Source organism: Oratosquilla oratoria, chromosome 40 (assembly GCF_046742065.1).
Source record: "Oratosquilla oratoria isolate Oo_2021 chromosome 40, ASM4674206v1, whole genome shotgun sequence".
Taxonomy (NCBI): domain Eukaryota; kingdom Metazoa; phylum Arthropoda; class Malacostraca; order Stomatopoda; family Squillidae; genus Oratosquilla; species Oratosquilla oratoria.
The window spans coordinates 23,540,117-23,558,261 of record NC_134816.1 but is presented as its reverse complement, the minus strand read 5'-3'; the positions used below and the strand labels follow the sequence as shown (position 1 = coordinate 23,558,261).

General features: G+C 37.0%; 1 protein-coding gene across 1 annotated transcript in view; it reads right to left on the bottom strand.

Moving 5' to 3' along the window:
* Positions 1-11,349: 11,349 nt before the first annotated feature.
* LOC143020672 (uncharacterized) overlaps positions 11,350-18,145 on the bottom strand; it is a 29,798-nt gene continuing 23,002 nt past the window's right edge. Inside the window, exons 14-15 of the mRNA XM_076177263.1 lie at positions 17,891-18,077; positions 11,350-16,283 (exon numbers count right to left, since the gene is read on the bottom strand). Coding sequence (XP_076033378.1) covers positions 15,045-16,283; positions 17,891-18,077 — 1,426 coding nt within the window. The 3' untranslated portion in view covers positions 11,350-15,044. The remainder of the gene's footprint in view (positions 16,284-17,890; positions 18,078-18,145) is intronic.

Sequence of the window (18,145 nt, the reverse complement as noted above, 5' to 3'; positions counted from 1 at the left end):
TATATGTATATATATATATATATATATATATATATATATATGTATATATATATATTGATAAGTATTTTAGACAAAATATTTGGATGATGGAGAACATAAACACAGGGGAAGGCTCGGAACCCTAAACACTCTAACGTTTCGTTCGCGTAGAACTTCTTCAGAGAGTGTATGTAGAACTGCAATTGAAGTTTATGTACTAAATCTAATTACCTTTTCGGACACTTGGGAATGGTCGTTTTTCTGGCGTGTTTTAGAATTAAAATACTAGTTTGTTTAGCTAAATTGATAAACCCTCCTCGATGATTCGATGAATCATTAGTTGAAATATATGCTGATTTAACAATTCTTCTAGTGAATTTATCAAAACCTTTATGTAGCACTTCAGCTTCTCTCCAGTTTGGTAAATGATCGAATTTTTCCGCATGAACTACTAAAGAATTAGATGTCCTATGTGCTTTTATGTCGTTTTTATGTTCGTAAATTCTTTTTTCTAATCCTCTTGACGATTCGCCAAAATAAGCCATTGAGCAACTATTGCACGGGATTTTGTATACGACGCTATTTTAGGAATTGGTTCTCTTTTCGGAAGTCTTTATTAAATCACCTATCCTCTTGTTAGTTATTTTAGCTATGTTTATACCTGATTTTGTTAAATATTTGTCTATTATTAGTGACGTTTCTGAGCCAGGTACTGATATGAAATTGGTATTATTTTTATCATTTCTCTCTATCTCTCAATTTCGGTGCGTTTACTTTTAATGGTGACGAACATGAACAACATAGAGGTCTCGCTATGGGTAGTCCTTTAAGTGCAGTGATGGCCTCTCTATATATGGAATTATTAGAAAAAGAAAACTTTATCAGAATCAATGGTAGGGGATCACACTGGTTTAGATATGTAGACGACGTCCTCGCAATCATCCCCGAAAACACCAATGTAAATAATAAAGTGAGAATGCTTAACGCGGTCAACAGCGATATTCAGTTCACCGTAGAAGAGGAACAAAACGGACAATTGCCCTTCCCAGATACGTTAATACGACGAGTGGGAAAACCTGTAACTTTCTCAGTATACAGAAAAGAAAGAAACAAAGAAGATTTAGTACATTACTTCTCCGCACATGATGATAGGACAAAGAGTGGTATAGTAATAGGATTTTTTCTCAGGGCACTACGAATCTGTAGTAATGAATACCTAGAAGGCGAATTTGATTACATTATGAAAACCTTTGACAAACTTGGATATCCAGAGGGAATGTTGAAAAGAACAAAAAGAAAAGCAATAAATATTTACAATCGCGGAAAGAGAGAAATGATAAAAATAATACCAATTTCATATCAGTACCTGGCTCAGAAACGTCACCAATAATAGACAAATATTTAACAAAATCAGGTATAAACATAGCTAAAATAACTAACAAGAGGATAGGTGATTTAATAAAGACTTCCGAAAAGAGAACCAATTCCGAAAACAGCGTCGTATACAAAATCCCGTGCAATAGTTGCTCAATGGCTTATTTTGGCGAATCGTCAAGAGGATTAGAAAAAAGAATTTACGAACATAAAAACGACATAAAAGCACATAGGACATCTAATTCTTTAGTAGTTCATGCAGAAAAATTCGATCATTTACCAAACTGGAGAGAAGCTGAAGTGCTACATAAAGGTTTTGGTAAATTCACTAGAAGAATTGTTGAATCAGCATATATTTCAACTAATAATTCATCGAATCATCGAGGAGGGTTTATCAATTTAGCAAAACAAACTAGTATTTTAATTCTAAAACACGCCAGAAAAACGACCATTCCCAAGTGTCCGAAAAGGTAATTAGATTTAGTACATAAACTTCAATTGCAGTTCTACATACACTCTCTGAAGAAGTTCTACGCGAACGAAACGTTATGCCACGTCCACACGGTCGAGCACTGTCCGCCGGGCACGAGGGCTTGGCTCGACAACGGGCAATTTCAGCGGGCAAACCATCAAACTGTCCGTTCCCGGCGCCATTTGCGGGCAGTGGATGGAGGGCTGACATCGCTGCCAAACGCGCGAGGTGAGGTGCGAGCAAAGTTAGCAAACCCGCTCAGTACAGAATTCAGAATACAGACCGAAGTTAACCTACCACCATGTCCGCACCTAGTACTAGTGTGTACTGGTCTCGTGTTATTGGTGCTATGCTTTTTCTCATATTTGTCGCTTGCCTTTGTATATATGGTTCCACTTTCGAAAGGAGAACAGAAAAGCTGCTTATGCTCATTCTCATGTAATTGCAAAACAATTATTCATTTTCATCCTGCAATTCACGTAGGATTGTCACTGAGCTTCCCATTAAATCACGTCTTTGTAACCACCCCCGGCATCAGACATGTCTCCGTGATTTCTTGTTTTTCTTGTAAAGTGCTACCTTTTTTCCAAGTATGGCGGGAACCATGGTTATCGTACCGCACTGAACCACTCCCACTGAACCTCTGCTTGCGGCCAACTAACCTCCAACCACCATCGTCTGCCGTGTGGACACTTCGCGGGCAGAGTCTGCGGACTTTGCCCGGTAAGGGCAAAGTCTGCCAGGCACAGCTCGACCGTGTGGACGCGGCATTAGAGTGTTTAGGGTTCCGAGCCTTCCCCAGTGTTTATGCTCTCCATCATCCAAATATATATATATATATGTGTATGCCTATATATTTTTACATATATATATTTATCTATATATATATATATATGTGTGTGTGTGTGTGTGTGTGTGTGTGTGTGTATCTTGATGGCGCACTCGGTTAAGTCACTATCGGTTCTCATGCGCTAGCGGAGGTTCGAGTCCTTGGCTGTACCACGTTTCAGTTTCTGCATGTTGACCTCGAGTTTCTCGATGTCGATGGTTTAGAAGTAAAGTTAATTGTGGTTGATAATGTATGTATATATATATATATATATATATATATATATATATATATATATATATATATATATATATATACTGGATCTCGGCGTAATTATCAGTAACGATCTCAAATCATCTAAGCAGTGTATTTCAGCCTCTGAGAAAGCAAATAAGATTCTAGGACTGATTGCGCGATCTTTTGGCTTAAAAAGTCCATCACTCATTAACAAGCTATATATATCGTTAGTTCGTCCACATTTGGAATATGCTGTTTCCGTATGATCACCGAATCTCATTAAAGATATTGACAGATTGGAGAAAGTACAACGGCGAGCCACAAAACTGATTCCAAATATCAAAAATAACTCGTACGAAAATCGACTAAAACATATGAATCTGTTTCCCTTAAAAAATCGTAGACTCGGAGGTGACTTGATACAGGTCTTTAAAACTCTAAAGGGAATTGACAACATCAATAGTGACAAAATTTTCACACTGAATGAGAATCAGACAAGAAACAATGGTCTCCAAATGTCAGGAAATAGATTTCATTTGGATGTGGGTAGAAACAACTTCGCCAACTGTGTAGTTAATGAATGGAATAAACTTCCTGCAGAGGCAGTGCAATGTAGTTTAGTTCGGATCTTTAAAAATCATTTAGATAAACACCTAAGCAAGATGCTGTAAAGACTATAGTTTATTTTATATTATTTGTTTATTTTGTTATAATTTGTCTGTTTATTATTATTTGCTTGAATCTCATTTATTATTAGTTATATGTGAATTTATTATTATTTACTATTTACCTGCTTGTTTATTATCTAAGTCTACTTATGTATTTATTTATGTATTTTATTTATTATTCACATTATTATAGTTTTATTCATTCATTTATCTATCATTATTATGATTTTTTCGCATCCGACCTAGATATGGACCAAAAGGTCTCCTGTCGGCATGCTCCGCCTTTGCAATCTTTTGTAATATATATATATATATATATATATATATATATATATATATATATATATATATATATATATATATGTATATATAAACAGTACATGGAAAATAAGACATATGTACCATGATTGGGCAGAACGGCTGTGGCTAATGACGTATATCACATCCTGAACGGACTACTTAGGGCGAACACACACACACACATTTTTTTTTTTTTTTTTTTTTGGGGGGGGGACTGTTTTGTTCATTTACGTAGAATCGCTCGCCCCCCCCTCTCACCCTCACCCTACGGCACTGAGGTGGCTGACGTCCATTTGCATAATTGCTTAAGTGGTCACCTTGTTTGGATAAACACGATTTACCTCTCAAGGGATCATAAACATGATTTAGGTTATCATCGTCGTCGTCGTCATCAATCATTATTACCATCATCATCAAAAACACCATCACCATCATCACTACATAGGAGGCACTGCCTGCATATTTCATGTAGTTAATGTTTTAATGATTTCTGTGACTCCAATGGAACAGAAGCACTAGGCAAAATTCTATGATTGGAGATTAATTTTCGCTCGAAAATTAATGCTCTGCTAACTTTCTACGCCTATGTGACACCATCTCCTTTACCAAGGGGTTATCACACCGGGCTAGTTTCCCTCCGACTTCCTACCTCCAACCTCCATCTGAATAACTGAACTAGACTTCGCTTAAAGAAATCTAGATATATTTAAGAACATTTCAAATGTATGTCTAACATTCTTATAGGTTCACAATCTCTTAGATCATCGTTCAGCTTTGCTATATACGACGGAAAGATAAAGTGTTTAAGATTTGACAAATAAATTGTTGTAACCGAAGTCGTTTGAATTCAAACGAACTCAACTGTCGGCGCTGGTGAAGTTCGTGGAAGCTCAGTGTGATAACCGCGTAACATAACGTCTCTAAGGATAGAAATGATGAATATTATTAAAAAAAAAAAAAAAGTTAATTGATTAACAAAACATCATCACTATTCTTATCATCATTACTCTCCAACCCCTACCACCATCATAATCACCATTCTTTCATCTCAACAAAATCGCCACAGTCTGTTGTTCGACAGAACATAATACCCCCTTCAAAGTAATGTAGACCTTCGTACGAATGTATATTACCTCTTGATTGCACAATCGGTTAAACTCACTAACACTTGTCACGTGCTAGCTTAGGTTCGAGTCCTTGGCTGTACCACGTTTCAATTTCTGTACGTTGGCCTCCTCGAGTCTCAATGTTGATGGCTTAGAATTAAAGTGTATTGTGGTTGATTATATATATATATATATATATATATATATATATATATATATATATATATAAATATATAAATATATATATATATATAATACACACACCCGGTAAACTCGTTCAGAATTAACATAGATTTCCGGCATTGATATTCATCAGAATATATCACAGGTTAGTTGCGACACGTTATTGTTTTATATTCTATTTTATCAATTTATTAATTATTAGCATTATTTATTTATTTATTTATTTATCTATTAATCTATTTATATTGTGTATAAAATCTACGACTTAAGTGCGCGTACGCAAACACAAGATTTGGGCGGGAACAATCTAGATGCCGCCATGATGAACCTAAGCAGCCCGCCAAGGGGGTCACGTGAACCCTGAGAAGAAAAATTACTGCGCCTTCACATTTGCTCATGAAAGTCACCCACGAACGAGGAAGGATATAATAGTAATCACAGAGAACTGTTGTTTCGAAGCTGGGCGAGATGACAGCAGGGATAAGGTCAGACCAAGGCCAAAATGAGGTCTTCTAAAAGGACAAGGGTTGTTTTGATCCAGACGCGGAACCCCCCCGTGAGGCTAGCGGTAAAGATAGAAGGAACTACAATGTGCATTTTGCTGAGGAACATTTACCAACAATAGGAATGAAGCAGTACGGGTATAAAACAATAAAAAATAATAAAAGAAGATAAAATAAAACAAGACAATATAGGCTATTCGGAGCTAAAACAATAACGATTGTAATCAAACAAAATTGAACAATCAAATGTAATAAAGTAAAATATAACAAATTAAATACACATAAATAAACTATCTACATAAATAATTAAACAAATATTGAAATCAATAAAGAAAAAACGAATTAACAAATGAAATAGAAAATGAACAAATAAATAAAAATTGTGATAAATAAAAATGAAAATAAATGAAAATAAGTAAAATAGAAATAAGGAAAACAAATAAAAACTAAATGAAGTAATTTTCATTAGAAAAAATAAACGAATAAAATTCATTACAAAAAATAAAAAATAATAAGACACAATAGAAATTACAATAATGAATGAATGACACAAAATGATAAACAAGTAAATATATTAGATACAAATGAGCAAGGATAGGAACCTACCGCAGGAGGCCGTGAATTGATTCAGTCGAAGCAGTCGCTTTTGCCCTGTACGCTGGACTGCTGGGGCTGGTATCAGTCATTGCGGGATTCGAACCCACAACCAAGCAAATGCGAGACAGGCACGCTTCCGAATACACCAATAAACAAATATAACTACAATAAACTAGTAAACAAGCTAAATACAAATGAGTAAATTACAATGTAAATAAAAAAATATATAAATAATTTACTAACGCTCAATCTCCAGGCCTGGACGTCCCACACTACAAACACATAAATAAGCGACTTAAAACGTCTACCTTTTAATTTATCCTGTTTCTAATTCATCTGGTTGTCTTCGACATTTTTTTTTATTCGCGCGAAAAAACAAAGAAAACTGGTTTAGCTGTCGATAATTCAACCATGAGACAGGTAGTACTGAGTTGCATGAATCCAGTAGGACAATTTTTTATGTATGACCAGTATGAATTACTCATCAGGAATTTTATCGAATCAATTGTAGAACCCCACCTAAAATAAATAAATAAATGCTTGAGTATTGCCTGTCATGGCTCCTAGCCTATGTTAGCTGGGTTAGATATTCTACAGACGATCAGTGGGGAGGGGGGGGGCAGTCTAGAATTGAGTATAGTTGGAGTGGAGTTTCTAGAGTTGACCGGTGTGCGTGGAGGACGAAATCTACAAATTATCTATTGTATTTCTATTTTCATATTCTTATATGACAGTTTTCCTTCACATATCGTACTTTAAAACTTTTAATTGCAAGAACATCGTACTGTATACAACAGATGCAACAGTGAACAGCCATGCCTTATTTTCACTTTGTTTTCCTATTTTGAAAGTGCCGATGCTATAAGTCGACTATTTCGTGGTCAGATAAATTAAACTCGGGTTTACCCTCGATCTCTTGACAAACTATTGCCAAACCTACGTGAATTACGTCACATCCTGGAAATGGTGAGAAATGCTATTTGTACTTCCCATCAAAATGCCGCATTTGAACTACTCTTTGAAGACAAGTTCTGAAGTTATTCATGAGAATGATTGCACATGATTAAAAGTAAAATAAAAATATTTATGGCCCTCTTTTCAACGAGGAAAAAAATTGAGCGATGGACTTCTAAAACCAATGATATTTAACCGTTTTCTTTATCCCTTCACATAAAGAAAATTGTTAGCTAAGGTACAACTATAACTTTTATCTTCCAGAAATAACGACTATACGTTCGTTAAGACCTATTGTATAATCATGTGTATCCTATAATGTTTGAGAAAAAAGATACAAAGATATTTAAACACGCCCATTTAACATTAGATTTAGGACTATCAATAGAACTATGCATACATAAACATGGAATCAAGTCATCAACGAAGTGAATTATGATTAGTTATTAGAGTTCATTCTCTATCCTTGTACTGGGAACTAATTGAATAAGTTTTATGCATTTAGTATTCTATGGACTTAAGTGACCCCTATGGACCAGAGACACGCAACACAGGTTTTAGACAACAGAAGGAAACTCCAGTTACAGTCGACAAATAATTAAAACCACACTCAAATATGTCTCCACAGTTTGGACCTTGGTCCCTGACAATCACAAAAACAAAGATTACAAACTATACAAAATAAAGCATTGAGAATTATAATAATAATCACTAAAACCATCCCAATAGGGCACATGTACTCTGAAAACAAAATTCTCATCATAGGATATCACATGATAATGATGGGCATACAGATCTGCACTAAAACAGTGTTGGAAAAAAATCTAGTACACTACAGAAACATATACAACCTACCACTAGTACCACAGAATACATCCACATAAAAACACATTCATATCCAGATCACAAAACAAAATCTTCAAAACAGATCACCCAACTCAATATTCTCCTCTCCCATCCTTTAGCCCTACAGAAAAATCCTTCTGAAGAAAAACAGACACCATACCAGCATGTTTGTAAGTAGAACACCATTCACCTCTCTGACAGTTCCAACACAAAATAGACAAGGCCATAGAATCAAACTGCTCTAGATACAATTACTACACAGAAGACACTGAATACCTCATCTTACACTGCCCTGCATTAATTATCACCAAATAGAATATCTTTTCCTTGAGCGATATATGGGCCCATCTAGTGGCAGCTGCCATTTACTTGGGAGCTGTGGATTTCCTTCACGAGACCTGGGATTGCTTGCTAGGCCAACTGGTTTTTTATTATTTCTGTTGTGGTGGTTTTTATTTATTTATTAATGTTCTTTTTTTTTTTTGAGAGGGGTATGCTGTTATGTATAAGTGTTACAAGTTCTCCATTGTGTTGAGTGTTGTCTTCCTTAGCTGTTGCATATTCAACGGATGTGAAAGTGTAATGTGGATTGTAATGTTAGTTTAGTTTCCTGTATAAGTGCATTGTGTATAATGAGTTCATGAAAGAGCAAAAGTAGTTCTGTGCATCTGTTTATGATAATGTTGCACATTTGTAATATGTTTAATGTCTTTTGTTGTTGTGAACTTGATGGCTGCAGGTCCAATTTTTTGTGTAATGGTTTGTGTTGGCGAGTGTGATGCATGCGAGGTAGACCAACATGTAGCACATGTTGCACTTTATAGATATGTGTAAGAAATTTATTGGTTCCATGGAGCATGGGTTGGCTTCTGCCTCCTGCTGTGGAAATATAGGAGGGTAGGCACTGGAGTACTGACCTCCTTACAGGAAAAAAAGGAGGGAATGAAAGCAGCCAAGTACAGTACTACCTCTCATTAACGGACTAAAAGGGGGGTAACGGTGTCCGTTGATGTGAATAATCTGTTGATTTGGAGTGGTTTTTGGGTGGCATAGTGATTGCACAGCACTAAACAACAGCACCAAAAAACACCGCAAACACAGCTAATCAACGTCCGTTAATGAGAGGTCAATCTGTTCAGTCCAAAGGAAAAGAGTGATAAAGAGTCCAGGCACCAACCCCCTGGTCCTACATCTCCATATGGAAGTGGGGACAGGGTTTTGAGTGTCCAAGTATGTCTATTCCCTGCTGGTCAATGTATCTCCTTATGATGACTCTCCACAACAGTGACCACTGGACTGGGTGATTGATTGATCTCATTATTGACAGTTCTATTGACACTGACAACTAATGTGTGTGTACAGCATGACTCCTCTATATCCCTAGCAGTTGGGAAAAAAAAAAAAAATTCTCCCACATATCCACAAGGAGCTAAGATGGGAGGGAGGACAGAGTGGTGGATGGGAGTGGTTATGTGCCTTTTGATTTGGCTACCTCCATTATAAGGAAAGAAATCAATATATAAAGATATATATACAGTAGTACCTCTCATTAACGGACTAAAAGGGGGGGTAACAGTGTCCATTGATGTGAACAATCCATTGATTTGGAGTGGTTTTTGGGTGGCATAGTGATTGCACAGGATTAAACAACAGCACCAAAAACACAGCTAATTAACATCCATTAATGAGAGGTAGTACTGTATACTTCCCCCCGCCCCCATCACTTTGGCATTATCTACAAAATGAGCCAAGTTAGCACGAGAGGAACATCCCCATCTATTCACTCCCATTAAAATCATCCATTTCATTCCTTCCTGTTTAACCCCTTCAATACAGGCCAAAATCTCGTGGGCAGCATTAGCTGCCAGACGTGCGATGTTGCGTCATAATACTCGCATTATAAAAAATAAAGTTACCACTGTATTGCTCGTTCTCTTTCACCCGTGAATTTTGATAACCATAGAAAATATGATGAAGCCAGTTTACAGAGTATGGGGGTCACGCAGGTACAACTACAATATATATAATCAAGACGCCGACATCGGCATCCTCGCATACCCACTTGCTCCTCATGACGTCATCGTATCAAAGGAGTTAAAATCATGTTTACATTGCATCCTGCTACATTCCTTGTAATACTGCCAGTTTATCTCCAGGGCACCTCTCTCATGCAGAGTTGATACATCTCCGATTTTTCATTCTATATATTATTTGCACTTTTACAGTCATTTTTTCCACAACTACAGTAGGTAGACATTTTGTTTTGGGTGGAAGTCAAACAAAAGATAAAACTGATTTTTCTTGTCTCAGAAAGGTCACAAAGTATCACAGTTCTCAGAATAAGTTCTACAAAACAAAAAATGAAATTAATTCACAATCACTGACAGAGTATACAAGCAAGACCAGCTTAAGTACCTCATATTGAACAATTTCTATTACACTAAGTTGGGACCAACAACTGGTGCCTGCCAGTCATGATCCTACAAGATAGATACCAGGAATTACTTCCCTATTATCAACACCTCAGTGAGAAAGAACAGTACCAAGGGGGTGGTATTGTTCCTAGAATATTTTCCCTATTACTATCACATTAGGAGAGCTGAAACTAGTAAACGCTCCCTTCCCACTCCTGTTTGCTAGCGACACTGACCTATGCTAACACAACACAAAACTACCCAAATCTTATCCCAGAGAGTTCAATGGAAAGCCCCAAAGACTGATGGTGGCTACTGTGGTGCTACAGCCTTCCATTTCATGAAACCTGAGGCAACAGTTATCATACGTTTAACCACTTCAGTACAAGTCAAATTCTAGTGCACAGGATCGGCTGCCATATACATGATGCATCACGCACTCCCCGCATTATAAAATATAAAGTCACTGCCTTATTATCAATTCACAGAATCCGGGGGGTACCTCAGGATAAAAAAAAAAAAAAAAAAATATATATATATATATATATATATATAGGCATTGACTCTGGCATCCTCGCATACCCACTCATGCCTAATGACACCTACATCATACCAAAGTGGTTAACACTGGGCCCAATGTTATCATCATCACTTCACTAAAAAAATGACTATTGAGATAATGTCCTTTTGGATTCCTTAACATGTTCATCAAACTCAAACCCATATATCAAGGAAACTGTATCATGACATACCTAAAACACATCATCACTAACATTCTGAAATTCATTCCACAATTGGAAGGAAGGAAGGAAGGAAGGAAGGAAGGGGAGAGACAAAAAAAAAAAAAAAAAAAAAAAAAAAAAAAAAAAAAAAAAAAAAAAAAAAAAAAAAAAAAAAAAAAAAAAAAAAAAAAAAACTTTCCTCTTTCTCGTCCAGTCTTTAGTTAGGGACCTTAGACCCTAACTACAAATTAGTTAGACAATTTTTTCCCCCTTTTTTTATGTTTGGATTCTAATTTCCATTTATAGAACTACTACATTGCTTTTTATTTTTCACTACCCCTCCTTTCTGCTCTCCTTAATCTTTCCATTCCCACTCTGAGTCAGGGAAAACTTCATCTTCCAACTTCAAGTATACAAATGATGGCTCATATCCAGTCCATACGGCTCATATACAGTATTTAAATTTCAAATATTTTAAGTACATAGGGATATACAACTTCAAAAGAGCAGCTATGCATACATATATACACAAGAAAAAATACTGGCTTTGGGTGCTACCTTCATACCTGCAACTGAATAACAAAGCAGATGAGTGTTATAAACGGCATTCAACTACGCTTCAGTTATTGTGAGTCACAAGTTCATGTATAGTTGACAATTTCATAAACAATCTTTCCTATCTATACACATACATGCAATACTACATGCTTACAAATTTCAATTCATTTAAATCAACAAGGTTCTTCATTAATCACCCCCCCCCAGAAAAACGTTGACAACACAAAATATTGGCAAGATTAACATTACCTGAAATTCATTAAAAGCACAAATACTCTGCCTTACATGATAAAACCAACCAACACTGTCAGTCAATGAAAGTACTGTAATTCATAATGACACATATTGGTAGGTCTAGGAGGAGACACAAGTCTGATCTTCTGTAAGGTCAGTCTGTCAGTCAGTCAGTCAGTCCATTGCCATCTCTTGCAGACAACAAACACCCCTTAGGTAACTTTCAGCAACCTCCAGACAGGACCATACATCACTCAGGGAAGAAATACTCTAATTGTTATGAAGGTAAGACAGATGAGTGGAAAAGGTGGTAGAGAAACGCGGGTTAGATCGAGAACACTACATTCCTGACGTTTCGACTAAAAGTCTTCTTCAGTGACAGACAACATGTGTGTATAGTATAGTGTACACACACGTTGTCTGTCACTCTGAAGAAGACTGTACACACACTCTGTCTGTCACTCTGAAGAAGACTTGTAGTCGAACGTCAGGAATATAGTGTTCTCGCTCTACCCCGCATTTCTCTACCACCTTTTCCACTCATATACTCTAATGTTACAATCCTAAGCTCTCCTTTGGAGAGATTATAATAAACCTCATAAGTTCAATACTTTGTCTTCTCCGACACCTACTAATACTGTCATTCTATACAGGAACAAAAATTAAGAAATTATGTAAAAAGGATGTTTAAAACTACTGCCTTCTATATAATAGTATGCACTTGAAATATGTTGTAAGCACAACCGATGATTACCTAGACCATGTGAAAGATTTAAGTAATGGTTCATGATCACAAGTCCAGCCTGTGATCCAAGACGATGGTGAACCAGCCAAAACACTGCATATTTTAAAAATAACTTCTATTCTTGTACAACTCAACTATGTAAACACATTACACATTACATGACAATAATTTGACTACAATTAATCTGGGTGACACTCATTCTGGACTATGAAATTGTTGCTAAATGTATAAGATGGAACATTATGATATCTATATGGTGGTAACTGAAGTTCTATTTTGGTCACAAGTTACTTTCACAGCCTTTAACATGATTTAGTTACTTTATACTGGGGTCATCAGTACTATTTTCTAAACTTCATTACCACACCTGATACATGAAACTTCTTTGCTAAAGGCAAACACTACAAGTACCTGAAGTTCATTCTATAGAACTTGTACTTCATCTATGCACACCTGCCAAACTTATAATGTACTTTTTATACATACATATACCAAGGCTTTTTCCCCCTTACAAATGGACCAAGGAATCACTTTCCTAGCAACTTTCACATTGTACAACAAGTACAATTTTCAAATAGCATCGACATATGATACAACAATGTATAAAACTATAAGCACTTCTAGCATCATATCAGAACAAACACCATTTGGCGTGTTCATCAAAATAGAATAAATCACATTCTCCTGTATGTGAATTCCCGTGTATTTATGAAACTGACATCTCCCACTTATGAAGAGGGTGGCCAAGTTAAAGCAAACACCATACCCTTCACCCATCCAAAACCACACCTGATGTCCTCCTTCATTTATTCTTTGTAGAAGAATCATTCCTGTCCCCCACCCACTGCTCTGATCGGAGGTAATGCAGGATCCAAAAGCCAAAGTTGGCTAGCCACCATTGTTTCATTACATGGCAACCCACCCCTTCATCTCACCACAAAATTACAAAGCAATCTCATTGGGGTGTATCATTTCCTTATCCATTTTAAACCATTCTCCATTTGTACCTACCTTTTCCCTTTCTTCCCTACTCAACAGACATTCCTCTTCCATCCCATGCCCCTTTCACCCCATCCATCCACCTCACTCCGAGTATACCCATTTATGTTGCCTTCCACATTTTGGCTAGTCTTTCTTCACTTATTCTCTCCATATGCCCAAACCATCCCAACATTGGGGTAGTTTTAATGTATTCTGTTGTCATTGTTATATTTTGTAGCCTATCAATGATTTGCTGATAGTTGTTGTTGTCGTTCCCTAGACTGTCTGTCCGAGCAGTCCCGTCTCCCCAAGGAATGCCATAGCCGAAACTGGGTTTTCCCACAAATCCTTTATAGAGCGTATGTTGTGTTGTTTGCGTGCATGATTGTGTATAATGCTGATAGTTGGGAACCATGCTATGGAAGCATAGTCAAGTGTGTTTATCAAGGACAGTTTATAAACTGATTAGTTACCTTCTAATGACCAAAGCTTATGCTTGCTATTGATCTCATTAATATTGATTTTGTTGTTGTTGATTTTCACTATCAGGTCTATGATTATCAAAAGTGAGGCCCGAGATATATATATATTTTTTCCAATGGGAGATTTGGTTATTCAATTTAACAACTGGAAGTTTGTTTCCTTTACTGTTATCAAGTGCAAGTAATTGTGCTGATTTCTAAGGCAAGGCCTCCATTCTGTTTTATAAACCATTGTTCAAGTTTGTCTCGCTGTGGAAGTCTAATCATACAAGTGAAACAAAATATCATCCAGCGAGCTTAACCCTTCAATTTATTGACATTCTTCTACCTACTGGTTGATGATTTTACACAAATAAGGAGAAGACCAAAGGGCAATTTATACAAACCCTTTTCAGTCCAGAATAATTTCAACTAATTTATATGATTTGGTGGGGGTAGAGGAATAATCCTTCATTATTCACAAAATATCAATATGGGAGCAGTAATAGTATTGGATGGACATTGGGTGGGTGTTTATTTGGCTAGACCACCACCACCCCTTATAAGAGAAACATATTTTTGTTATGTAATGTATTACACTAAAATTTACAAAATACCCCAAGGTATTCAACTCAATACATTATCTTTCACCTCCAGTACCGCAAGGCAGAGCTACTCGAATAAGCAGATAACCTTTTGAGTAAACATTAACATATACAAACTCGTTAACTGTATTATCTGTTACAGCGTTCATTGGTACTTTGCGAGACTTCTTGTCCCTGAATGTAACAAATATCCATAATTAAAAGCTAGGGCATTATAAACACTTCAACATCAAAATAAGTAACATATACAAATATATGAAATACCTTGGTGTAGAACTATCTAGAATTAGCGGAGAGCGTAAACTCTCCTGAATTTATTCTGTTATCCTTTTTAGGGGCAACAGTCAAGATGTACTGAACTCCGTCTTCACCAACAACAACTTGTGGTAATGTTTCACTAACCACCATCTGCGGCAAACTATCATCCACCATCACCTGTGACATGGGCTCGCCAACCACCACCTGCGGTATTGTCATCAAGGCAGAATCTAAAACATTGTCCTTCCTATTCACACTGTGCCCATTCACTTGAACCTTTGTTTCGTTGCAATTCAACGCTCTGTTTGTCAAGTCAACCATATCTGTATCTATATCTTTTGAATTTAAAAGATTTGTACAGGTTTCATCTTTGTTCGTCTCACTTTCGTTCATGCAATTTGCTGAACCGTTCTTTGCGGCACACGGACTCCCACCATAAGTGCCGAGGTTAGCAGCATGCAAACCACTTATTCCAAAGCAACTGGTATTTACACTATTCATGTTGATGATTTCATGGTTACTCATACTCTTAGGTTCCGCTGCTGAGATATGAGAGGTCGGTACTTGTAGGGACGATGTTTCAAAATTACCGAGTTTAATGATGATGTGAGAACTAGCAGCTTCCTGATTTGCCTCTTTGTTAGCTTCACTTACAATGTGAACTTGTTCCTCTCCGTAGATATTTGGTGCTTTCAGGTCACCCACTGCAGCAATACCTTTTGTTCTGTTAACAGCCTCGATGCCGTTGGACTGAGAAACTACCACCACAGAGGGTGACTTGTCTTCAATCGTAATCTCTTCCATAAGTTTCATATTCTTGTCATTTGCATGTGGAAAATCCATCACATCAGATTTATCAATTAAGGTAATTTTCTCTTTCCTGTTACCTTTTTTCACTCCAATCCCATGTGGGATGACCATAACATTAGATTTCCCATTCACAGAACTCGATTTACTGTTGCCTAACTCCTTTACGCCAGCAGGTCGGGAGAAGGGTATAAGATGTGACTTGTCAACCACAGTGATCTCTTCGATAAGGTTCATTTCGTCAACCTTAGAGTCTTTAGGAAGATCGACTGTGGTTGATTTCTTGACCTTATTTCTGGATTTAGTTCCATTTAAAGCCCTCTGAGGTGTCAAAGCTGGAGGTTCATCATCTTCAACATGTACTGCATGTACAGGAACCTCATTTCCATTGTGAGCACTGGTATGTTTCCTGAGTACTTCTGAAGGGTTCGTTGTAGTAAAAGAACAGTCCTAAATGAAAGAAACACTGGTTAAAGACATAAATAAATACACTCACCCCTTTTAAATATCTAATCTTTTGAACAAAATGACTCCAATATATAGAATTTGATCCACCAACGGATCTTTTGTTTTATGCACCTGCTGAGGTCTTGTGTGACTATGACCTTGACAAACAAAATAAGTCTGTTTCTTAAAACTGCCAAGTTTTCCAACATATCACAGTAATACAGAAAGAGTTCCACACTAATACAATACAGACAATTGTCCAACATTTCTTCACAGAAAAATCTAGAAAAAGGCTTTTGGACCAACATGGGGCTGTAGGTTTCTAGTTTGTGAAACTTGAAGCTATCTATATACCAAGGTTTTTTTTTTTCCCCTTACCTGGGAGGTAGCCAAAATCAAAAGGCATACACCTACTCCCATCCACCACCCATTCCTCCCTCTAATCTTAGCTCCTCATGAATGACGGGTCATCCCTGTATCCCGCCCATTGCCAAGGGTCAGAAGCAATGCAGCAAGACACAGCACACCCACAGCAAGGCCACTTCACTGTCCCCTCATGCAGAAAAAAAGAAAATGGGGAGAAATCCCTTCAGGCTGCATTAAAATATCATTCACACATAACCACTATCACCCACCCCTTCCTTTCTTGGCATAACAGTATCATTAATACACAGCCATTCTCCACTCACTCCTATCTCCTGCCTTCTCTCTTCCTTGCTCAACAGACAATCCCCTCTTGTTCAACACCCCTTCCACATCCACCCATCTCATCCTCACTCATCCCCTCGGGTTCACTCCATCCACCTCTACCTTCCACACCTCTTTTATTAATCTTCCTTCACTCATTCTTTCCATATGTCCAAACCATCCCAATACTCTCCTTTTCCATTTCCTCTCTCCTCTTCATCTCCTTGTTTCTCACTCCATCCACCCTTGTTACCTCTACCATACTTCTCAGACATTTCATCTCAAACACAATTAGGCTTTTCCTCTCTGCCTCTTAAATTTCATGTCTCTACCCCATACGGTGTTGTTGGCACAATACACCCCTCCATACTGTGCTGGCAGAAACTCGAAGCAACAACAATTACTACAGGTAGCTCTTATGGAATGAAGTCATTTATGAGAACCACACCACAGATGTAAAATTGCTTTACTATCTTCTCCCCTCCCAGTGGTTCAAACTGCCATGATTTTGAATCTAATGTTTGGTGATTTAAATAACTGTTTGTATCATTCAAAAGTCCAATTTTCACATGATTTTAAGGAGAGTTAAGGGACAAATGTGAATGGAATGAAATAAGTAGATTTTTTTTTTCTTCCAGTGCCGAGCCACCACACTTGGTACTTTTTAATGGCTACTGGTATTGGTGGTGGCTTTCTAAAGATACCCAATTTTAGTTCTCATTGTTGAATGTTATCTTGGATATCACATGGAGAGAGAGAGAGAGAGAGAGAGAGAGAGAGAGAGAGAGAGAGAGAGAGAGAGAATACACACACGCACAAAACTATTGACACAACTAAAGCCATAATTTCCATATTGCTTGGACACTAGACAAATCAGAATAACCTATTACTAAGATGTAGTATATGTATATTACTATTCTTACCTGAGAACTTTGTTCTGAAACTTCATCTTTATATTTCACTTTCTTCCTCTTATCCTCACATGCCTTCCCATCATTCCCTTTGTTTTCGTCCTTTGCATGGGTCTTGCGATGTCTTCGGAGTGCATTATGGTCACTTGTACGATATGGACAAAGATTACATGCATGAGGACGTTCTTTTGTGTGAATTCTGATTAAAAAAATAAATAAATAAAAAATAATAAGTAAGTAAAACTTTCTCATTATTGATGACATCCT